General features: G+C 42.6%; 1 protein-coding gene across 6 annotated transcripts in view; it reads right to left on the bottom strand.

Moving 5' to 3' along the window:
• The window catches only part of CEP350 (centrosomal protein 350), a 101,363-nt gene that overhangs the window by 10,595 nt on the left and 66,364 nt on the right, over nt 1-24,404 (bottom strand). For 4 of the 6 annotated variants that reach the window (XM_077453088.1, XM_077453092.1, XM_077453090.1 and 1 more), the window contains 8 exons: nt 23,238-23,385; nt 16,932-17,092; nt 16,376-16,503; nt 16,211-16,278; nt 14,851-16,103; nt 13,466-13,873; nt 13,136-13,282; nt 12,920-13,042 (listed from right to left, as the gene is read on the bottom strand). In XM_077453088.1, coding sequence (XP_077309214.1) covers nt 12,920-13,042; nt 13,136-13,282; nt 13,466-13,873; nt 14,851-16,103; nt 16,211-16,278; nt 16,376-16,503; nt 16,932-17,092; nt 23,238-23,385 — 2,436 coding nt within the window. The remainder of the gene's footprint in view (nt 1-12,919; nt 13,043-13,135; nt 13,283-13,465; nt 13,874-14,850; nt 16,104-16,210; nt 16,279-16,375; nt 16,504-16,931; nt 17,093-23,237; nt 23,386-24,404) is intronic. The other 2 variants (XM_077453089.1, XM_077453091.1) reach the window with 1 other exon arrangement.

Here is a 24,404-nt window from a genome sequence, read left to right as displayed (position 1 = left end):
ACTGACAACTTCCGTGTTAGGAGAGGAGAGCCGATCGCCTAGCAATCGGCTCTCTATTTACATCACATGATGGCTGTGATTGGACACAGTCATCATGTGATCAGGAGGGCCAATCACAGAGCCCTCCTGCTGATTGGAGATGCGCGTGTCCGTGTGACACGAGCACACAAGCGATCCCCCTCCTTCTGAGGGACGTTCCTGAACGTTTACTCAGAAGGAGGAAGTGCCCATCCAGCTGTATATGTGCAGTGGCCGAGTGGGAGGAGGTTAAACAAAGGAAATACAAATTAACAATAATGTTGCATTGTATTACCCTATTTAATGCCTTAACAGTGTTTACAAACACAGTTCATAGGAGCCATATTTATTCTGCAGTGACTATAGTAACCGAAATTCCAATCACATCCGAGCCTGGACATTTAACCTCCATGGCGGTATTCCCGAGTGTGGCTCGGGGTGAATTTTCAGTACCAAAAGTGGTAACCCCAGATCCACACTTGGGATTGCATTGCAGGATCCAGGTACAGTTACTTACCTTGTCTGCAGGATCCTGCAATGTTTGCCATGTCTCTGCTCGATTGATCCAAGTGCTGAGCTCCATCGTTCCCTGCGCGCGTTGCACAGCACGGGGATGGAGCAAAGCGCCAAATTAAAAAACAAACACACACTATACATACATTACACTGTAATCTTACAGATTGTATTACTGTATCAAATTTCACATCCCTTTTGTCCCTAGTGGTTTGTCCACTGCCCTGTATGCAGTTCTATATTATATACACTGTTCTTTCTGCCTGGAAACTGGAGATTCTCCATAGCAACCAAAACTCTCCCTTTACATAAAAAGCATTTTTAGACCAGCTAGAAAACAGCGATAATAAATTAGAATCACTTGCAGAATTGAGCGATAGCGATTCGTGGGGAAATCAGTCAAACACTGAAAGTAATGACAGTGACAATTCTGCAACTGAGCAAGTTTTAGTGTTTTTGATTCGATTACATTATTGAATAATTTTTATTATATTATTTGTTATAATTATTTATCGTGATTATATTATAATTTATGATTTTAGGTTTCAGAATTTATCATAACCAGGCTGTCTACTAGACTCTAGCTTGGACAGATTTAAGTGTGTTATTACTAAGAATTACAGGCCTACAATATAAAACGCCAAATTTCGATGCAAAACAATGTACAGTTTCAGCATCAAAAATCTGACATAATCATACCACCTGGGAGGTTAAAGTCAATAGTAGTTTACACAAAGTGTTGACAACAAAGGAAAAAAATAAAGTGCAGCGCTCAATGTACAAATAGATAAATATTAGTAAAATTTCCCAGAAGTCCCAAAAGAAAGTCCAAAATTTGTGAACACTTCCATTGTGCTTGAAAAACCAACTTCAGTGTTGGTATTCCAGCCGTCCACCACCAGTGAATATGCAAAGTATCTTACCAGAAGATATTGACATTCTGCTTTAGGCTCGGTTCACACTGCTGCAACTTGGGATCTGACTTCTGAGAACCCAAGCTGCATGACAGGTTACATGTTAGTGAATGAGAACAGTCTTAATTAGCACTACTGAAGTTGCTCCAACTTTAGAAAAAGTTCCTGTACTACTTCAAGGCAACCTCTATCTGACTAGTGCCCATAACCTTTAATGGAAGTCGCCTCAGAGTCGGATCGAATGTATGTACATTGTAATCATATCCCCCCCTCAAGTGCCTTTTCTCTAGAGTTAATAACTATAATATATCCTTATAGCGGAGCTAATCCATCCCCTTTTTTCATTTTGTTGCCCTTCTCCAAACTCTTCCTAATTCAACACCATCTTTCCTGAGGATTGGGGACCATAACTAAATGGCATATTCAAGATAAGGGTGCCCCAGTACTTTGTAAAGGGGTATAATTAATGATTTCTCTCTTGAATGTATGCCCTTTTTTAAAATTCACTAGGGCTGCAACTAACGATTATTTTCATAATCGATTAGTTGGCAAATTATTGTTTCGATTAATCAACTAATCGGTTAATAACCTAAAAAAAAAAAAAAAAAAAAATGCTGCAATTTGCATTTTTACATATTTTTTGGGCCAATTTGTTGTTGGGCAGATTAAAAAACACAAATTGCCGCAAAAACGCATTATTACATGCTTTTCTGCAGCTTCTCCATTGAAGTATATTGAACCAAAATAGCACAGTTTTGCGTTAAAAAAAAGTTCTTGTCTTTTCCAAATACACAGCAGCTGAAAAAATCATGAATGTGAACGTGTCCCATAGGAAACCATGTAAATGAACCGTAGTGTGTTTCTGCAAAAAAGCACTAAAAAACAGAGGTGTGACCCAGGCCTGAGATGTTTAGTAACATAATGGGGTTAAAAAAACTAAAATTAGTACAAAAAGAGCAAATAATCGCTACTGTAAGGGGTTCATTTTTTACTATGGGACAGTGAAAGTAATATTTACAGTAGCGATTTGCTCTTTTTGTACTATAAAGGGCTAATTTTAGTTTTTTGTTAACCCCATTATGTTAGTGGCCGATTATTCGATTATGAAAATAGTAATCGATTAATTTCATAATCGATTAGTGGTCGGTTAATCGATTAGTTGTTTCAGCCCTAAAATTCACAACAGTATATAGCCAGCTTTGTTAGATGCAGTTTGGCACTTGCATGCCATTGCCAAGTCTGGCATCTACAAGCACCCCTTTATCCTTTTCCATCACTGATTCTTTCAGGTAAGCCCTTCCTAATATGAATTTTGCCTGTGTATTTTTGGCACCCAAATGGATAACTTTACATTTTTCAATATTAAACCACATCCGCCGTGTATCTGCCCAACCCCCTATTTTGTCATGGTATTCCTGTAATGATGCTATATCCTGTGTTGAAGTTAATAACTTGCGTAATTTGGTACTAACATGAAAACTGAGCTTATGAGTCCAACCACTATATCATTAAAGAAGTTTTAAAAGCATAACTTTATTAATTAAAATAAACCAGATCCTGTATATTGCGCAGAGGGGCCCCATACTCCTCTTCCTCCCTGACGCACTAACAGATCCTCTGATTTTCAGCATGTAAATATAGGATGCAGCTTCCTATGGTGGCTTGCCCCCACCCTTTCTCCTAATGGCTCCCACTGCTATCTCTGGGCTTGTGAGGGTGGGGAGACAGAACCCATCCCGCTGCAGATGGATGCAGCACTGGATAGATACAGGACTCAGGTAAGTATTTAGGGAGGTGAGGGGGCAATAAAACTACTGGGACATTTTTTACCTTTATGCAGGGAATGCATTAAGGCAAAAAAAGTTTTGCCTTTACAACCATTTTACCCATTTCAATACTGGACACTCTTACTTCTTTCCTGCTCAGGGAAAAATTTTCAGCTGTGAGCATTGTCACACTTTGAATGCTGAAAACTCAGTCATGCAACACCATACCTAAATAATTTTAGACGGAAAGAGCTTTCTTTTGGTGGTATTTATTTGTAATTACAAGCCAATGTGACAGTGCTGACCAATTAGAATGCCTCCTATCTGTACATGCAGAGAGGTACGGATAGGAGATTAAACTGCAGGGATTTCAAATCCCCGGACCAGTAAATCAGTGACCCGATGGCTCACAGCAAGTAACGCAGGTCAGCCGGACTGGGGGGTGGGGGTCCAGTTTAAGTTCACCTTACAGATTTTATGTAAAGGTGAACTTATCCTTTAAACCAGCAATGCACTTTAAACAGCAAACTTCTCACAGCATTCCCTATGTGATAGGTTTGACAATGATTATGCCAGGGCTCGACAAATCCCAGGCGCCACGTCGCCGTTGCAACTAGAAACTGTGCCCTGGTGCCTGGGTTTGTCAGTGACAGGTGTCTCGGCTACAGGGCAGGCTGTGGGGTCTTGGCTGGGAAAGTGGAGGCACCTCGCGGGCCTCCAGACACAGCACTGTCTGGTAACGTGATTAGCGGAGGTAGTGGGGATGGAACAGGAAGAGAGCAGCGCAGCAGCCGCTGACATGGCAAGAGGTTCCTCCTCCCTTCTCCACACTATTGGCAGAGCAGTGCCGTGGGAGCTGTCAAAATTGAGGTTAGATGTCAGGGGTGGGCGGGACCCAGCTATCCAACACCAGCCAATAGGATGGGATCTGGGCGGGCCGCTACATGTAAGTGGCCCCACCCCTTTCTTACAGACCAATCATTGGCTGGATAGCTGCTGGGACCCACCCACCTCCAACATCACGCTGAAATTGTCAGCTCCTCTCTCTCTCCCCATACAGTTTCACACACCGCGGTGCTGCAGAGAGCATTCAGTTTCACACAGTTACACTATCGATTGTCAAACCTGCCATTGCCATCCAGTGCCACCCACCAGTGCTGCCCATCAGTGAAACATATCTGTGCCCATTAGTGCTGTCAGTGCCCATCAGTGCCACCTCAGTGCTGCCTATTGGTGTCCATCAGTACCACCTGTCAGCTCCCATCAGTGGCACCTCAGTGCTGCCTATTGGTGCCCATCAGTACCACCTGTCAGTGCCCATCAGTTCCAACCTCAATGCCGCCTCATCAGTGCCACCTCATCAGTGCCCATTAGTGCAGCCTATCAGAGTACATCAGTGAAGGAGAAAAAAGACAAACTTATTTTCAAAATCGTATAACAAACAGTTAATTTTTTAATTTTTTAGTAAATATTGTTCTTTTTTTCGCTTGGCATCAGGCATGAGCATTTCTTATTACCCGATGCCCCAGACATGAGGTTCTGGGCACTGGGCAGAGGATTTAAAAAAACTGGCTCCTAGATTCTAAGCAAATTTGTCAAGCCCTGGATTATGTATATAGCTGTAAAGCTCCATTATTCTCAAAATCAAAAGGTGAAATGATTGTAAATGCAATTAAAAATCTGGGAGGTAAGCCAAACCATGCTTTTAGGCACAAAATACATAGGTGCCTTTTATTTGCATAAAAACAATGTCTGCAATCAATCACTAAGGGATAAAGAAACCTTTTTCTGCTCCTGCTGTCACATTCTCAGTGGAAATATTTTCCTCAGTCTTTTGCCTGGAGTTCAGCATTAAGTACATACAAACCAATCACTGAGACCAATTCACATGTGCATTGTAGCAACACCTACTCTATGAATGGTGCCACTCATGATGAATGTAACCCAATGCATTGTACAGTACAGCCCAACACACAGCAGCAGCATATACTGAGCGTTGTGCTCTGCTCGTTGTTAAAATTAAAATTTGTATGATCACGTCTCCGTGAATAAGAGATAGAGATTTATATATATATAACTTGTTATGGGCGCATGCGCGGAAGCGTCCAAGATGGCCGCATAGACCGGGAGCTCCGTGCCACCCTGGCCTAACGTCTGCCGCAACGACATTTTGAGCCCTCGTTTTCGCCGGTAAACGGTCACATCTGCTTGGGGAAACCTCAGGCTTCACACTAATGCCCGGTTCTCAGTCCCGTCGGGACCCCAAACCCGCGCTTACTACAGCGTCAGCGCTGTCAGGCCGATCCAAGATGGCCGCCGTTACCTCACAACACACAGCCTGCAATGAGGAATCCATAGCGGACCAGGATTACACAGTCAAGCACCTCTCTACAGCTTCAAACGGCACAGTGAGTGAAATTCAACCCGGAGCCCCCTCCCCAGCATCCACGGACCCCCTCCTGAGACATACTGTAGGGGAATGTAATCCCTCCACACAGCACATGCTACCACTCAGCTTTGCTCCATGGGACATAGTTCCCAGAGATTCGCCTTCACCCCCCACTGACTTTGCCTCCATGATGAATGCATTCTCCCAAATGCTGTCTAGAGGTTTATCTCAAACTGCCACACAGATCACAGCCTCCATCCATGCTGATCTGCAACAATTAGGAACCAGGATTGAAGCGATAGAGCTACAATCGGATCAATCATGCCTACGCATTAACCAAAACACAGCCAGGATACAAGAACTACAGGATCATTTAGAAGCGGCCACAGCTAAAATTGACGACCTCGAAAATAGGTCGAGGAGATATAATTTCCGTGTCAGAGGCCTTCCTGAATCTATCAAGGACACTCATCTTGCTATCCAAGACCTCATTAAAAGTTTAATTCCCACAATTTCACAGGATCGTCTAGAATTAGACAGGGCTCACAGGGCTCTGCAACCTCTTCGCTCAGACGGACTTCCTAGAGACATTATAGTGAAACCACACTACTACTCAGTGAAAGAAGAAATAATGAGAGTTTCCAGAACCTCAGATTCTCTGACATTCCAGGGTCATTCAATAAAAATCTTTACCGATTTATCACCATACACAGTCCAAAAACGACGAGCACTAAAACCACTACTTCAAGTTCTGACGAGCAAAGAAATCCCTTACAGGTGGGCCTTTCCTCTCCGCCTGAATTTTTCATATCACAATAAACCATACCACTTCTCGACATTCCAAGATGGAGAACGACTTCTGCTTCAATTGGGATTGATCAACCAGGAACTTCCACAGACTTCTACACCGAAAGGAACCTCTTCGTCCAAACGCCCCTCACCGACAAGCCCCTTGACGCAAATATGGCAGAAACAGATGCCCAAGAGATCGAGGGAATCTCCACCAACCTGAATATACACCTGAACTGTCCGATTTTTGTTGAAAATTGACTACCTTACGGTTTGTCCTCAGGGCCGAACCTTTACCCAGGCCGGGTTAATAATAGGTCCTGTTCTTCCTGGAAACATCTCCAGGCTTTTCCCTCAGAAGAAATTATTTTTTTATTTTTGCTTCTAATGCTAAAAATTTAAAAAAATTTTTTTTTTTTTTTTTTGTTTTTTGACATATACTTTTACTGTGGTGCCTGTATTATCCTCCTCTTCCTCTATAATTTTATTATTTATTTTTCTCTCCAACTGACCTTTTGGCTTTATAATTGATGTTTTTTTTCTTATAATGGCTCTTTTTGCCATTAAGTCATGGTCACCCATTTCGTAGAGGAGGAGGAGGGCAGTCGCTCATTATTTATATATTCCCTATGCTTATTTTAGTCTGGGCTCAGATTATTTGTTTTAGTGCCTATGAGATAATCAACCTCTGCGGCGGGGTTGTCCAGGGTGGGTACAATGCACCCCCCTTTTACTTCGATAGGAGAACTAAATCTCCTACCGGGGTTCGACTGCAGTGTCCCTTTAGGGCCGCTTTGGGTTTTTTCCCTTCCTATTTATTGTATACATTACTAATTTTTTGTCTTGAATTGTTATTTTATATAATGCATATTCTGATGTATTTTTATTTTATTCCCTTTTTTTCTAGCTCTATTCTCTCTATACCTTTTTCCTTCCCCCTTTCATCCTCTCTTTCTTACCCTTCCCAGTCTCCCCACCTCCTCCTTCCTATCTCCCTTGTACAGGATCAGGGTCTGGTTGGATTCTCCTCGTCTTTTTCTCACAAGCATTTCTTCAGAAGAACAGGTGTCATCTCCTATCTGCCAGGGATCACTACAAAGACAGGTACTCCTTTTGCACATAGCATGAACTTTTCCATGCTCTTCCCATGATCACTACCTCACAGGTACAATCTAATCTCCGTATAATGTCCAATAATGTTCAAGGCCTTAATTCCCCAGTGAAAAGGCGCAAAATCATGCAACAATTCCATGCCCACAAAGCGGATGTTGTTATGATGCAGGAGACGCACTTCCCCATTTCTTATAACCCCAATTTCCTACACAAAAACTTCTCTCAATTTTATTTGGCTAATGCATCTAATAAAACAAGAGGGGTTGCGATTTGCTTTGCCAACAAAGTTCATTTTCAACATTCCAAAACGATTAGAGATCCAGAAGGCCGCTACATCCTGGTCTCTGGGACACTTAATACAGTAACATACACGTTTGTTTCCTATTATGCTCCAAACTCCCGCCAGGACCACTTCTTTGAAAAGACTCTCACAACGCTGAAATCCCATCTTAAGGGAATTATTATTCTGGCGGGAGATTCGAAAATTCCATTCGACCTCTCCTCAGACAGATCCAAACCTACGAAACCAATGCCCAAAAGACCTCCTAAATGCAGTCTTCGTGTTGCACATTACATCCAATCAGCAGGCCTGATAGACATATGGAGAGAAATGAATCCCCGATCCAAAGACTACACTCACTTCTCTATCCCTTATAATACATTAACCAGAATAGACCATATCTTTATTCCTCCACAATTCATCTCTTTGGTTGAATCCTCCAAAATTTATGATTCCTCTCTTTCTGACCACTCCATCGTTTCATTAATTATTCGAGGGGGGGGGGGGGAGATAAACGACCATTCCAATGGCGGCTTAATGAGTCATTACTAAACAATCAAGCCCACTGTGCGGTATTAGACTCAGCACTTTCGGACTACTTTACAGACAATAATACAGATTCAATTTCACCAGGCTCTTTGTGGGCGGCACACAAGGCGGTCATGCGGGGTAAAATAATTCAACTCTCAGCCCGACTCAAAAAAGAACACTCCGCAGAGCTTATACGACTCAAAGAAGAATTCCGAATACTTAGTAAAAGTCACAAACGACATCCCACCCCAGATAGCCTGGCTGAACTTGATAGGGCACGCATTGCACTTAATCTTTTACTCACTAGCTCTGCAGAAAAACACCTGCGATGGAGGGGAGCTCACTTCTATTATCAAAAGGATAAAATAGGCGCCAAACTCGCGAGTAAATTGTGTTCTCGAACTCGTACCTTGGTCTTCCCCAAAATCAGACAATCTTAGGGTACCCTTACACAAAATCCGGTAGAAATTTTGAAATCATTTCATGATTATTATGAAAACCTCTACACTAAGACAACTCATACACATTCTAAAGCTAGGAATCAGTTCCTCGATCACCTTGACCTACCTTACATACATCAAACTCATAAAGAACTAATGGATGAATCCTTCTTCCCTGCCGAAATACTTGACGTCATAAAAGCCCTTAAATCAGAATCAGCACCGGGCCCCGACGGTTTCCCAGTCAGATATTATAAGACTTTTGGTTCAAAATTAGCTCCCTACATGGCCCGGTTCTTTATTCTCTCCGGGATGGAGCCCCCCTCCCGAATGATTCTAACACCGCATTTATCTCTGTAATTCCGAAACCTGGTAAAGATACTAGTGAAGTGGGAAATTACAGACCCATATCGCTGATCAATAATGATCTTAAAATTATGACTAAGATACTGGCCAACAGAATGTCCAGTTTTATATCTAATTATATTCATAAGGATCAGGTGGGCTTCATCCCGGGGAGACAGGGAACGGATCAGGTGAGAAGAGCAATTGACTTAATATCACTCTTGAAATCTCAATGGGACGGGGGCCCGTCACAAGAAGGCCTTCTGCTGTCTTTGGACTTGCAGAAGGCATTTGATTCTGTTTCATGGCCATATCTTTTTGGAATTCTCACCAAATGGGGTTTCGGGGCAAATTTTATGAACATTCTACAATCCCTATATTCAACCCCCTCTGCTCAAGTACGTCTATTAGGCCATCTTTCTCAACCATTAGACATCTGTAGAGGTACTAGACAGGGTTGTCCCTTGTCACGGTTAATCTTTACTATAGCTATAGAAACACTAGCCATTGCCATTAGAGCAGATATAAACATTAAAGGTGTTCGCTGTGGTTTAGAAGAGCATAAATGTGCTCTCTTTGCTGATGATATGCTCATATTTATGACCTCGCCACTAATCCCCACCCCCAATTTACTTAGTCTTCTCCGGGACTTCGGTACTATTTCAGGTCTCCAAGTTAATACTTCAAAGTCAGTTGCTCTCAATGTATCAGTTCCCTCATTAACCATCTCCCGACTTGCGCCCTTCTTTCCCTTCTCCTGGGCCACGGATAGGATTCCCTATCTGGGTGTTTCTCTTACCAAGTGTGTCAGTAATTTATACAATGCTAATTACCCACCCGCCTTCAGATCTTTAGAAGCAGATCTCACTAAATGGTCTAAAGAAGGATTGTCTTGGCTGGGCAGGCTCAATGCAGTCAAGATGAACTTATTACCTCGAATCTTGTACTTATTTAGAGCCCTCCCCATACCTATTAAAAAGTCAATCCTCAACAAATTCCAATCAAAAGTGGTTGGATTTGTCTGGGGAAAGCAGGGACACAGACTGGCGCGTGACATCCTGTTCCGCCAGACAACCCAAGGTGGCTTAGGACTTCCTAACCTCTATTTATATTATCAAGCAGCACAACTAGCACAATTCTCAGCAATATATACTAATACCAATAGTCCAGATTGGGTTTCTATTGAGAACCAGGCAGTACCTAACTACACATTAGATCATCTACTATGGAGACCAACAAAGCAAAGACCTGCCATATTGTCCCCCACACTTTCTCAATCCCTAGCACTATGTGATAAACTATACAAAAACGAGCACCTGATTTCCCCACTGAAACCTCTCGTACATTTATTCCATAATCCTGATTTCCCTCCTGGCTTGAACATCCAAGATTTTCAATGGTGGTTGAACAAGGGCCTTTTCAGAATTGGACATTTCATTACACCAAATGGACCCCATTTCAATGGGACACTGCTACTCCAAACTAGAGATGCCCGATTCAGAACAATTGAGACTCTCACAGATTAAACGTTTTATACATTCTCTTGAACTTGACAAATCAAATAGTTACAAGGCTACGATTTACGAGCAATGGTGCTTAAAACAAGGTCTCCGCAAAGGAGGTATTTCCCTCATCTACTCTTCTCTGGCAGATAGGAATGATAAACCGGCATATGCTCGTTCTTGGGAGGAAGACTTGGACATCCAACTAGATACGAAAATGTGGTTTCAAGTTTTTAGACGTTCATCTAAAGGTATTTTGAATATTTCCTTAATCGAAGCTAATGTCAAAATTCTAACGAAATGGTATTATGTTCCTGTGAGACTTTCTAAGATGTATCCAGAGATTTCACCTCTCTGTTTCAGAGGATGTGGTCATTTAGGTACGATGTTCCATATATGGTGGACGTGTCCCCGCATACGAAACTTTTGGAATAAATTTCTACATCTAGTGAGGAAGGTCACGAAAGCCTCAATCCCACAAGACCCTTCATATATCCTTCTGAACCGCAGGTTACACAATACCCCTAAACATACTCAACAACTAATCTTTTTTATGTGCTTGGGAGCCAAGATCACTTTAGAAAAAGCTTGGAAAACTTCTAGGGTTTCCCTCGTGGCTGCCAGGCACAAAATCTCCTGGATTATGGTTCAGAAACAAATAGTAGCTAAACTGCGGAATACCACTCAACAATTTGAATTAACATGGGATCCATGGGCCCAACACATCAAAGTACAATTATTTCCAGGACACCTACAGTCTTAAGATTTACATGGATGGAGCCATGACCCTGAACCCTGTACAACCCTCCCTTCCTCACCCTCCCTCTTCTTTCCTGACTCCACTTTCTACTTTCTATTTTGCTTTTCTTTACGCAGGATTTCTCATATTAAGTTACTGATCTGATGTTATCTTGTCCTAGTGTCTTTGCCCTCAGTTAACCTTTGTGGTTCTGACCGGAGTTAACTAGTTCTAAAGAGGATATTTGGAATAGACTTGGGAATTCTAGAGTTTGACCGTCCGCTTCCCTCCGAGGAGCACGAGTTCTTGGTGCTGTCGGGGGGTTTGGAGGGACGGAGGTGGGGGGGTTCTTCTGCGGGAGCTCCCCGAGCTATCCCACTCCACAGTGTGAGCCCATTGGGGTGGAGTGGTGATCTCGGGGGTTTCCGTAGGAGTTGCCGCCATGTTTACGAATTAAACTTTCTATCCCCCCACTTAGGCCTTAATTTTTTTTTTTTATATCATTAATATAAATTTCAGATTTGTATATTACGAAGCCTCGTAATGATAGATAGCAAAAATAAGGAGAGCAGACTTGACTATAGCTATTTATTGAAGGTCTTATCTACTTATTCCTAGGCTATTTGCCATATAGAAGTTTCTATGGAAATTTCTTTCCCATATACAGCTTTTCGTTCATAATAGGTTATCATTGCTCTGGATCGAGCTTAGCTTCTCTTCTTATACAATGTTTGTAGCCTTTCTTTTCAGGCCTCAAGAGACCACGTATAACCTTATTACGATTTAGGTAGCTTATTGCTTTTTCTCGTTGGTTCTAGACCATTGATAAAATTTTTTACTTAGAGGTTGTACACCTAAAAGAAGCACATCCTTACATTCCAAGTCTTTCATGCCCTACAATAGTCTCAGATATAGGTGTATAAGATACCTTGTATAACTTGTTTTTCTTTGATTAATGAATCCTGCTTTGATTCTATTTTCTTTCTTTTATGTTATGTATTTGCTTTATACCTAATTTTGATGATACATGATGTCAAAGATTAAAATTCAATAAAAACTATTGAAAGAGATTTTTGTATCTTAACCACAATACAGGGCACTTTCGCCCCCTTCTTTCCCAGCCCAATTTTCAGCTTTCATCGCTCTCGCAATTTCATCAGCACAAGGGACATGTCCTATTGATTGTAGGTTATGTGTATTGTGCTGATTCCTCTTTGACATTATGCAAAAAAATTGGGGTAACTTTACTGTTTTATTTTTGTTTTTTAAAGCATGAAACTTTTTTTTTTTTCTGAAAAAAACAACATGTTCAAAAAATTGCTGCGCAAATACCGTGCGAGATAAAAAAGTTGTAACGACTGCCATTGTATTCTCTAGAGTCTTTGCTAAAAAAAAAACATATATAATGTTTGGGGGTTCTATGTAATTTTCTAGCAAAAAAAATTATGAATTTTACATGTAGGAGAGAAATGTCAGAATTGGCCTGGATGCGAAGTGGTTAATGTGTGTGCAATAATGCACCGCAATGGAGCGTTTAAATGTCAATGGACCCTGACACAATGAAGAATTGTGTTCCTTACCAATATATGATCCACTCTGTCCCTCTTCTTCCTTCCAAACTTCATCATCCTCTGCCAGTCCATTTTATGATTTTGTTCCTTCTTTAAACTTAGTAGATTAAGAACTTCGCTTGTGAGGAAAGACTGCAAAAGAAAAAAAAATAAGAAAAACATAGCTCTCGAATAATGCTAATGCATATAAACCCACGTGAGTTAATTTTATAAGCAGTACAGTACCTTCACTTCCTGCATGTTACTGGGATCCTTCACCCGACGGGAATATGACAGAGTCATGCGTATGGGTTTCTTCCATAGTGGTTGAGATCCTCTGGGGTCAGGAGAGCAGATCTCTTCAAATATGTGCAATGTCAGGTCAAACAACATCTGCAAAGTACCATAAATACAGAAGCGTAAAATAAAAGCAAAGGGGCCCTGCACGTGCGACACATACTATACAGTATATGCGATCACATAGCTATTTCTGGTAGATGAGCTACACATTGTGTTCATAAGATAATCTTTATTTGCTTATTACTGAGTTATTGGTCAGTTACAAATATAACCTACTTCTTTATAGGCACTGTAGGCTGGGCTTTGCTCTTCATTCTCACGATGTGTAAAATTTCTTCGGATCTCGGCAATGTCCAGGCTTAGCTGTTTCCATGCCCACAATTCATCCACTGCAGACTGGACCAGCTGTTGAACTTCCAGCACAGAGTGAGGAACAGCCATGATGAGCTCTGGGGGAGAGATTGGCTGAGCAGGCTTTGGAGGTGCTTCAGACCGAGGTGCTAACATACTTGGTTCTGTCACGGTACCAGCTGAAGGAGAACGTTCCAGGAGTTGATTTCTACGACTACTCAGTCCAAAATCTTCCTCAAACCAGTCGGCATCTTCTCCGAGGACAGACAGTATGCTACGGCTTGGGTCACACTCTGTGACTTTCTGTTCAGTAAATGTATTGTGGGAAGGTCCCTGGCAAGAGATAAAGAGATCTGATAGATACATCTTGTTTTTGGACACAAAATATTAAAGCTCAGGTATACCCAAAACGTTTTGTTTAATGTTTATAGAATTGACATAGCCACGTGACGTCTACAGAGTAGCCCAGAGGCTGCAGTTTAATTTAAAGAATTTGGAGACAAAAGTCAGAGCTTGTTTCACCCTTTAAATGCCATTGTGTGCAGGAGGGTTTAAAAAGACAACAAATGCTTCCTGAAAGCCCAAGTGCAGGCAAAATAAAGATAATCAGCACAAGAGACATAACCATCAATAGGACGTGTCCCTTGTGCTGATGACTCCTCTGTTAGGTGCTTTTACTATTGTCATTGGAGGGTCTCATCCCTGAATTAACAAATTTAAAAGACAGGACAATATAAAGTGGCACTTTCAATACCCCTCCAATGAGCACATATTTTCTCATTGGAGGGGTATTGAAAGTCCCACTACATGTTGTGCTGTCTTTTGAATTTCCTCTGTTAGGCAACATCCTCCTCCAGCTATGCCACTGTAATCTACCAGTGTGGCAGGGGTTACCATACCTGAGGGAGCTGCCACAAGCTCTCATCAAGAGTGCCAGACTATACCTGCCCTTTCCTTCAAGCCCCTTCACTCTAGTTTCTATGAAATGTAATCTATGAAAGGAGAGGGTGGACTTTTCAATCATCCATCCGTCCTCCATTCATAGAAGCTGTAGTACTGGCTTCTATGAATGGAGAAGAAGGTCAGATCTAATCAGGCACTATTGATGAGATCCAGTGACAGCTCCCACAGCTCTATTAATCTCGGCTGCACCAGAAGAGGCAGGGGGATGTGGGTATCAATGGAGGAGAATTTCACCTAACAGAAGAAGCAACAGCACATCTGACTGAGTTATGTGCCTTGTGCTGATTTTTGTTTTTCATTCTGACTGCACTTAGGGTTTAATCTGATTAATTCCATAATTTACTCACCAGTTTTTGGTGCAGATCTTGTATTGGGATCTCTTCTGAAGCATGAACAGTGTGGAATTCATGGTTGCTCTGCTGAATTTTCTGTGCCCGCTGTTTGCGAACGTTTTGGAGGTAGGCAACAGTGTCCTTCAGGCATGCTTGCAGAAGACTCTCTGAAATTGTGCCAACTTCTGGTGTTCTTTTATTAAAGCGGTCCTCATGAGGTTTCACAGTGAGCTCTAAAAGAGAGGCCTGTGGATCCTTGTGCTCCTTGTCCAGGACTGCAGTATCAGCAGGAATGTCCACTTGCAGCTCCTCTTGTATAGAAGGGGAGTGTAACTCAGAAACACTAGACTCTGCACTTTGCAAAGGGGTCTTTTCTGGGGTTTTTTGTTCAAAGTCCTCAGCTAAAGGAAGGTGGCCATCTAAGTCACCACGATTTAAAAATTCTATATCTTCTGTTAAAATGCATTTTTCTAGTGAGGGGGACACAAGTTCTTCCTCTACTAGCCGAGTGATTTTTTGTGGTGGAGCAAAGAGTCCATGAAGAGGCGAGCATACAAAATATCGACTACCTCCAAGTGAGCCATCATTGCTGCCTTCAGATTTGTCAAGCTCCACCCCAGCCCATATACCTTCTGCAAAAAGGGTCTCCCCTTTAAAACGTAGTGTACCAGGCTGTACGCCACTTACTAACACTCTGTCTCCAAGCTGAAACCCTGAAAGTGGGTCAGTTACATCACTGGTGGAAAGGTGTTCTAGTGAAGGAGGCTTGACTTCTGTGATGTCCAGAAGGTGAGGACTAGCTGATTTCAGTTCATCTTTATCTGCTTCTTGCTCAACTAAAACTTCACTGTGTAGCTCCCTTCCTGGTGTTGTCAATGAGATATCAAATTCTTCACGTGGAGTTTCAGAGACTGACAGCTTTAAGTGTACAGATGACTCAAAATCATCAGAGTAGGAGTGGTCTTTTTGTGGGGAGACATACTCATCTTGAATCTCACTCCCTAAATGCAGGCTCAGAGCTGGCAAAGGTGAGCAGGACCTATGGCTCTGCGTATCTAGCACATCCTCTGGAATTTCTGAATGGATGCTGGACACAGGACTGTCATGGGTGGAGCTTGATAAAGCATCCCTGACTGGGAGTGATGGGGAACTTGACAATGAGACATCTTCGACTGTGAAAGGCTCCAATACAAGTCCAGGTTCATCAGGGATACGCTCAGTTACAACTTCCTTTCCGGCCAAAGATTTCTCTTCTTTGATGCTTTCTGCTGAAAGGTAAATGAAGTGCTTGAAGTAACATAAATTAAGTACTTCTCCCTTATTCCCAGTGTACATTTGGCAGAATTTTTCAGCAGTAATAATCCTTATATCTTACCTTCAGACCTGTTACTGATGTCCTTTATGTCTTCGCTCTCAGCTTTATAGGAAAGAATACTGTCAGCTCTAAGAAACAAAAATAAATGATCAATTATCTCCAAGAAGATGGAGCACAGGTTAGTCAACGCATACTACATAATAAAGACGTTGAATCAGGGAATACCTTTGTGGGTAATCAGGTTGCACAGAAAAATCCTGGTCAGCTTTAGTCACACTCTTAACACTGGGTGGTGTTGTAGCTTGTTCTTGGCTCAGTTCAGCTTGTGTCTTCTGAATGTACTCATCATATGACTACAAGAAATAATGACATATGTCAACTCTCAACACAGCTGCTCATATGTCAAATATACAATGATTGAATTTAAAAAAAAGTTTAGTTTGCAGCCTTCCTTCTCTTTTTCACTATACATTACACTATACAGCCATAGCATAAAGATTACATTTGATTTACATTGTGATAATTTGTATAATTTCTAGCATGAAAAGTCCTACAACCCATTTTCCCAGTGACCAATGTTAAATACTGGTGTTTTGCAATGTTTAAAAAAAAAAAAAAAAAAAAAAAATAAGAATGGAATCCTAAAGCCTTCTGTAAAAGAGAATTCTAATTTACGTCCCCAAAAGGATGAACATAGGACATTATTAAATAGTGAATTCCTATTGATGCTACAACACAGTCAAGATTTGTAACTTTACTAATTTGTTATAAATTAACTTGCCTGAAGCTGTTGAAGTAAAATGGCTTCCTGAGCACGCAATCTTTCTTTCTGTCTTCTTTTCTGTTCTCTCTTCAGGTTTTCCACAATAGATTTGCGTTTTCTTAACTCTTCCTTCAGTGCTCTGATACGACCTTCAATGTCGCTTTGGTCAGATGTGGCTTCTGAGGAGTGAACACAGAGTACAAATGGAAAAAAAATGGGAATTTTGACTTGCCGGTACAATATAAGGCACAAAATCTGCAGTCATAGACTATGGGTTATATGCCTCTACCTTCAGGTGAATGTTTTTTCTGGGAACACCCCTCTAGTGCACCCTCATAACCCCACATCCACTCTGAAAGGCCCCAATTTTGTAGCCAGCAATAAGGAAAAACAGAGAGCTAAGGGTTGTGGCCTGTGTCCTGTGATGTACTCCAAATTATGATATTTACAGACGAGTCAAAACTTCCATCGTCTTAATTGTACAGTAGAGGATTTGTAGTCATAGACCATGGAACATCACCAAACAAACTGAGGAGTGGGCAACCATATACACCAACTGATCTGGTAGGAGTAGGCTTTGAAGGAAGGAGCCCTTTCCTTGAGGGAATAAGCCCTGGAAATGAGCATCCGAAGCTAGCTAGCTATGGTGGAAGTTGGACGACACTTCCTGGGACTCTCAAGGAGCACAAAAAGGAAGTCAAATTTTCGAGAAGGAAGATGTTGCAGCTAGATAAATCCAAACTGCTATAAACACCTCTAGACAATGGAGTGAAATTGCCTGGGTGCGCGTTAAGAAAGGCCAGAGGAGAGGAAGGATAATCATCTTCATTGGATTGAAAAGTAAGAGACCACCTTGAGAGGGAAGGAGGGTTTGGGTTTCAGTTTCACCTTAATCGCTATGTAGGATAAGAAAAGGCTTTTGACAAGAGAGAAGGGCAAACTTGAGACATGCCTGAAGGAGGTAATGTGTGGCATTTTTGGTGGTGGCCATTCCACTGGTGTGATCCTCTAATGGAATATCCTGGATGGGTTCAAAGTAAGGTCTTTGAAGAACCAAAAGATCCTAGGGAGACAGAGGAGGTCGGAGTGGGGTATTAAAACGAGCCACACCTTGTATAAAAGGTTGTTAACAAGGTGTAAAACCCAAGGTATTTTTTGTAGAAGAATGGTTAGGGCAGAAATGTGTTCCTTTAGAGTACTGAGAGCCAAACGTGGGTCTAAACCAGAATACAGGAAAGCCAATATGCAGGGAATAGAATATTTCCAGGTGTTGAGGTGCCTGCTTTTGAAGCAGCCAAAATAGACCTTCCAGGTGCAATGGTAGCGCTTACAAGTAGTACATTTTCTCCTGAGCCAATTAGGAGCAAAAAAGATCACTGGATTCAGTTTTCCCTCTATCTTGTGGAGCAGCCAAGGTAGTAGATTCATTGGAGGGAATGTATGCCCCAGGCTGGACGAGATCCAAGGAATCACCTGGGCATCAACTGTGAAGGTCAGGAAATTCCTGGATCTGGTCATAAACCTGTCCTGTTTCTTGCTAAAATCGGGAGGCCTTCATGTTCTCATCTGGCATTCCCGGTTTCAAAAAAGGAAAGATTTTAAGGTGAAAGGAGCACCCTCTGAGTCCAGATGTTGGCGACTCAAGAAATCTGCCTGCCAGTTTACCACCTCTGGAATGTAGATAGCCAAGACTGTTGAGATGTTTTTATCCAACAGAGAGAGAAGAGAGAGAAGAGAGAGAAGAGAGAGAAGAGAGAGAGTCAGGCTTGCTTCCTTCAGAGCTGCTTAACTTCTGGTCCCCCTTGGTGGTTTATGTAGGCCGCAGCACTGGATTTGTCTGACTATAGACTTAGTGGGTAACTGTGTAGGAGACTAGTCTTTATAGCTCTAATTTTAAGAATATTGATGGGGAGCGTTGACACCTTTAGGGACCAGGTGCCCTGGACAATCAGGGGATGGTAGATCCTGCCCCAGGCTGACAAATCAGGTTTGAAATCCACCATGCCAGGGTGATTTTTGCCTGGCTGGATAGAGGTTGCAAGCCATCTAGAGAAGGGATCTGCTTGCCCCACATCACAAGGATACTGAGCTGCAAAGATCTGGCGTGAAACTAAGGGAAAGGAGCCACCCCAAAGGAGGCCATCATCATGAGGCCCAGAGTCCTCTTGCAGAAGAGAATTGAGGGATGCATGGTTGATCTGAGAGACTGACAGCTGGAACTTAGAGACGCAATCTTTTCCACTGAAAGGAAAATACTGGCCTGGACCATGTCTAAAGTCAGTGCCTGATACTCTAGTCAAAGGGAAGGCATAAGGGTAGACTTCTTCAAGATGATCATACATCCCAAGGGTTGAAGTAGCTGGGCAGTCCTTTGAATGTTGGAAGACAAGACCATGGCTAAGCAGTCTTTCAGCGGTAGGTCATTTAAATATCCCAAAGCATTCAAGGTTTCAAAGCACATGTAGACTGAACCCTTAAAAAGGAGGACATATATTCAACAGGAACATGAGATGCTTGATGACCGAGATGGCATGATCTACTTCCTAAACAGACTTGCTTTTAACATATATTCCTTCTCTATAAGATATAACTCTGCAAATAGATTTAGGGTAATTAATACCTGGTTAGGATTTGGGAAATCATCATGCAAACCACAGTTCATGCACATGAACAAATGAAAGCATCTTTTTAGATTTTGCCAGCCATTTAGTGCCCATATGAGCTTGTCCTGTCCAAGGAGATTCTGGTGCTCTTGGACAAAGGCCAGTAAGCACCAAATCAACACGTGAACTCCCATTAGAAAGCCTTAGCTTTTGTCTCAAAATACAGAAGATGGGGATTCCTTTGTAGAATCCTCTTCTACATTCACCTTACCCTCCTCAAAACAGATAGGAGGAGCAAGGTCATATCCATGAATAGATTCAGGTGATGGGGTGGCAGGAGAGCAAAGGCTTCAAAAATGTTTCTTAAATAATTCAGACATGGCTGCAGTGAAATCTGCTATAGTAAGATAGGCCATTTGATGCACACCCGAGAGGAAGCTAGATTTGGAGTTAAGGAGTGGTGTCAAAATATGACATTACTCCAGTACAGGGGAACAGCTACTGCCCAAGTGCTTTGCTGGTGCTGGTTATCCCTCTGTGCTGTCTGTAGTAGGAGTACTATTAGTGCCTTATTAGCACCTGTGTGCCTTGTCCCTGTCACTGCTAAGTGAGGAGAACCTGTGGGTACACATGAAATAGATGTAGAGGGAAAAAAAAAAAAAGGTATTTTCGTGTTCTGAGAAAGGAGCTGCTATAACTCAGCTTCTGACCGAAGTCCCGTGTGTGTCTGTGGAGAAGCAGGTAGCAAGGTGCAGACAAAGATGCTAACAAGCCCACAAAATATAGGGGTAGGTAAAGAACATGGGGGGGGGGGCGACAGAAAACGGTCTAAAGCACCTTACAGGAAAGGCCTAACCATCCACCTGGTAAAACTTGGAAAATATGTGAAGAGAGGACCAGTGGGTGCCATGCAAATCTGTTGGAAAGAGCTCTGATATAGAAGAGAGGAAGCTTTTCTTCAAGGCCCTAGAAATAAGTTGTCTGATCAGCAATGGTGGAGTGGGAAACAGGAAGCCCTCTATGAGGGACTATAGGTAGAACAAAGAGGGACTCAATTTTGTGAGCACAGGTCACTGCCTCCTAGTTGCCCAAGGTGATATCTTCTTTCCACCTCAGTGAGGAAACGTATCTTTCTTCCCTCTATCCTGCCCCAAAACATGCCAAGTAAATGGACTTGCACTGCTTTAATGTGGTCAGGGCTATCAGGGTCAACCAAAGTAGCGGGTGCTGCAGCAACCACCAGCTGGAGGCATTACAGGTCAATGTGCAGATTTGCCAGCACACCATGGACCATCAAGTAACGTCTGAAAGTTTTTGAAGAATGATCACATCACAGTGAATAAAGGGCAACGCTACGAATAATCAGTGCCTCGATTACAGGTCTCCCCTGCGAGGAGATGCCGCTGATCGGCTCTCTTCTCCTCACACTCTGTCAGCGTAAGGTTAGGAGAGCCGATAAACTGCACTTCAGTGCCTACATGTGATCAGCTGTGATTTGACACAGCTGATCACATGGGTAAAGGTGCGCGTCATCGGCTCTTTATTAAGATTGGGGTCGCGCCGTGTCCTAGGGATACAGCAGCTGCAATGGCCGCACAGGCCCGAGAGCGTCATATGCTGTCGTTCCAGAACAAGAGGGGAATTCCACCCATCATTTTACTTTACAGATGACGGGAGAAGGTTAATGAATAGGTCAAATTTCCCACTAAACAGGCATCCTCCTCTAAAAGACATGTGCGATGCTTCTCTTTAAGGCAGGTCCAGGTGTCTAGCTTTTAGCCAGGGAATCATGCACATATGAACAGAGATAAGAGCCATTCTGGATATCTGTCGCATGTGTTGCAGGCAGCTACACAAAAGAAGAGCAGATAGAAGCTAGAAGATTTTGTAATTGCTCTGTAACTGCATAATCTGGAAAAAACAGGGTCATGTTGGTTGTTCATGGTCATGGTCCAGTTAGCTGCAGTTTGACATACCGAAGGAGCAGCAAGAGCTGGTTGTAGGGCTTGTGCTGCCAAGGTAAAAAATGCTTTTAAGAACGTCTCAGTTTTTCTGTCCACGGAACCTGGGTACACTGAGAAGTTTGTTGAGGACAGAGATGGCAGGATAAACCACAGGAATAGCCAATGTCTTTGTAAACTCTTGTCAACTGGATAGAGTTCAGGTAAGATTTCCAGGTGTTTTGCAATCTTCATAGACAGCCTATTCTATCTGTTCATAAACGGGGAATGTTTTGCAATGCTCAGTACTTCTGTGTGCGCAAAATGGTGTGGTAAGACAGAGGAGAGTCCACCTGTACAAAACAAAGGCTTTTGCAGACCGAGGCAATAAGCTTTTCAACATTATTACATTATTGCAGGAAGCTTCCTTTTCAATAGGACGACAGTGTGGGTGAAAAAAACTCTTCAGCAGCTCCCTCTAGCGCTGCTTCTACATGCTTTTTGATTCAGTGTCATCTAGCACCAGCACGTCCAACTACGGTTGGGAAATAGGAGTAGAAGTTACTCTGAGACTGAGTGTTGGGTGGGCCTGCGGCAGAGCGAATGTCTGCCTGCTGTTTTGAGTTGTACTCATGGAGCAGAGTGTGGGAGTCAGAGCAAGTGTGTCCGGTAGTAGTAAATGGCAACACAGGTGTAGACCGTCCAGCAACTAATCCTCAAGGTGAAAGGGAAGGAGAAAGCACCCGAGTACCTTATAAGGGTTCTAGGCAGAAGTGGCATTAAGGTGTACATGTGGTGTGTTGCAACAGCTGGTGAATCTTACCACTAAAGTTTGCACTGCAAAGCGAAAACATTATAAAAACAAACCCAATTCACAGAGTAACTGAACTATACAGGGTGACCGTCTTACCAGTTCACGATGCTTGACTGTATACAAGGTCCAGATTTCACCTATAATGGTGGACATTCCCTCGAAATGGTCTTTAGGGACTAGATTCTATTGTTATGGACCATGACCCTGGACCTGTATAGCACCCTGTGGTCAACTCAATGCATTGCACAAAGTACCAAGATGAGCTTCCCATGCAGGAGCCAGTGTCTGAAGCAACATTTCAGGCTATCCCCACAGTGTGGAGTCTGGGTACCACATCAACAATGCTGGGCCTACTAGAGGTCTAGGCTTCACCCATCACATGGGGCATACCTAGAAGGGATCATCAGGGTCTGGGAGGCATAGAAATGGGCCACAACCCTTGCAGCACTGCAAATTACACACATTGCACTTCATGTTAAGGAAGTACCCAACACAGGATCCAGTGATTGAAGCAAAACGAAACAGGCCGTCTGGGTATGGTACCTGAGGTAACACTGAGGGGTACCAATCCAGCAACTGATAAATAGCCTACGGCAACACGCAACCAGACGAAAATAACTGAATAGCTGAAAAATATAAATATTTCTCCAGCTGTGAACAGGTCCATCACCTAAGAACACAAGAAAAAAAAAATGGAATCTCATGGAGTGAGCAGATTATATAAATGCACACTAGGGGCGGACTTAGAAATGTTTTTGCCAATGTCCAATAACCTGAAATTAGCCTGCTTATAACCCATGTTTCATGAATAAAAGTCCTGGGCCCTGTAATATACGATTAACCAGGTCATTGGTGCATTTTGGTGCCAAGTGCTGGTTACAAGTATGTAGTGAGGCATGGCAGCTCAATCAGCCCCATTAGCAATAGCAAAATTGACAATGAATAAAACAATAAAAAAGCCTATTACCTGAATGTGTCATAGACAAGGATTCCTCAGACCAAGTGTGAGAAAGCTGCTGAGACCTCAAGGTAATGTGCACTTTCTGTCTCCCAGATCGTGTACTCTCCTTGCTGGATTCTAATTCTGTTGGGGACGTGTTGCTCCTAGGTGGAGACTGTAAAATCATACACATTAACATTATTAGTGTGCAAGTTCATTCTGTGTTTACATTTAAAAGCGACGCAGAGGCTGTAGGTCATATAATTATCAGCAATTATAAAATATTAGTCCAAATAACGTTATAGGTCCAATTGGATGACAAACTGTTCTACAACCGATCTATTTTGCTTTAAGGGGGATGTTCACATGTGTAACATATAGACCAATGTTGGATCATTTGACATTCCTCTCTGGACTGTGGCTGCGCCACTTAGCTGCCTGGCTGTTCAGTTGTCTCACCCTGCCGCACTGTCTATCATTCTGACAGCAGGGCCAATGGTGGGAGTTTTGACATGTCTGAACGGAGAGCAGGAGCTGCCCAGCTTTTGAAATTAAGTGAGTGATAGGTTGCTAGGATGTGGGGTAGTCCTAGCAACCAATCACCTGCTTAACTTGAAAAGTTGGGCATTTCTCGCCCTCTGTCCAGACCTGCTGCACCTCTTGCCCTCTGCCCTGCTGTGAAGGGGGCTGTGACTGGAAGTGTGGATTGGTGTGTTTATGTGAATTGAACTGTGAGACTTTGATGTAAGGGGTGGAGGTTACACACTGGGGTTGAGTTACTAAAACTGGAGAGTGCAAAATCTGGTGCAGCTCTGCATGGTAGCCAATCAGCTTCTAACTTCAGCTTGTCCATTAAGCTTTGACAAAAAAAAGTTTGAAGCTGGTTGGTGTCTATGCAAAGATGCACCAGATTTTGCATTCTCCAGTTTTAGTAAATCAGCCCCACTGTGATTGATGAAGGGGACTGATGTAAGGTGGAGGGGTGAGGGGTCAGATGTGAAGGTGGTCTGTGATAAAAAGGATGGGAGGGAGAAATGGGTCTGTGATGTGAAAGGGGGGCTGGAGAGCTGAAAACACTGCTGTAAAGAGGAGACTGTAATATAAAAAAAAAGGTAATGTATGGAAAAATACATTCAACATGAGGTTTTCATAAGTAACACAGAAAATTAATAAAAAAAAATAAAAAATGCTTAT

Source organism: Lithobates pipiens, unplaced genomic scaffold (genome assembly GCF_037356315.1).
Source record: "Lithobates pipiens isolate NorthernLeopardFrog02 unplaced genomic scaffold, aLitPip1_a1.2 Scaffold_23, whole genome shotgun sequence".
Classification (NCBI taxonomy): Eukaryota; Metazoa; Chordata; class Amphibia; order Anura; family Ranidae; genus Lithobates; species Lithobates pipiens.
The sequence above is the reverse complement of the archived record's forward strand: the minus strand, read 5'-3'. Positions and strand labels throughout refer to the sequence as shown.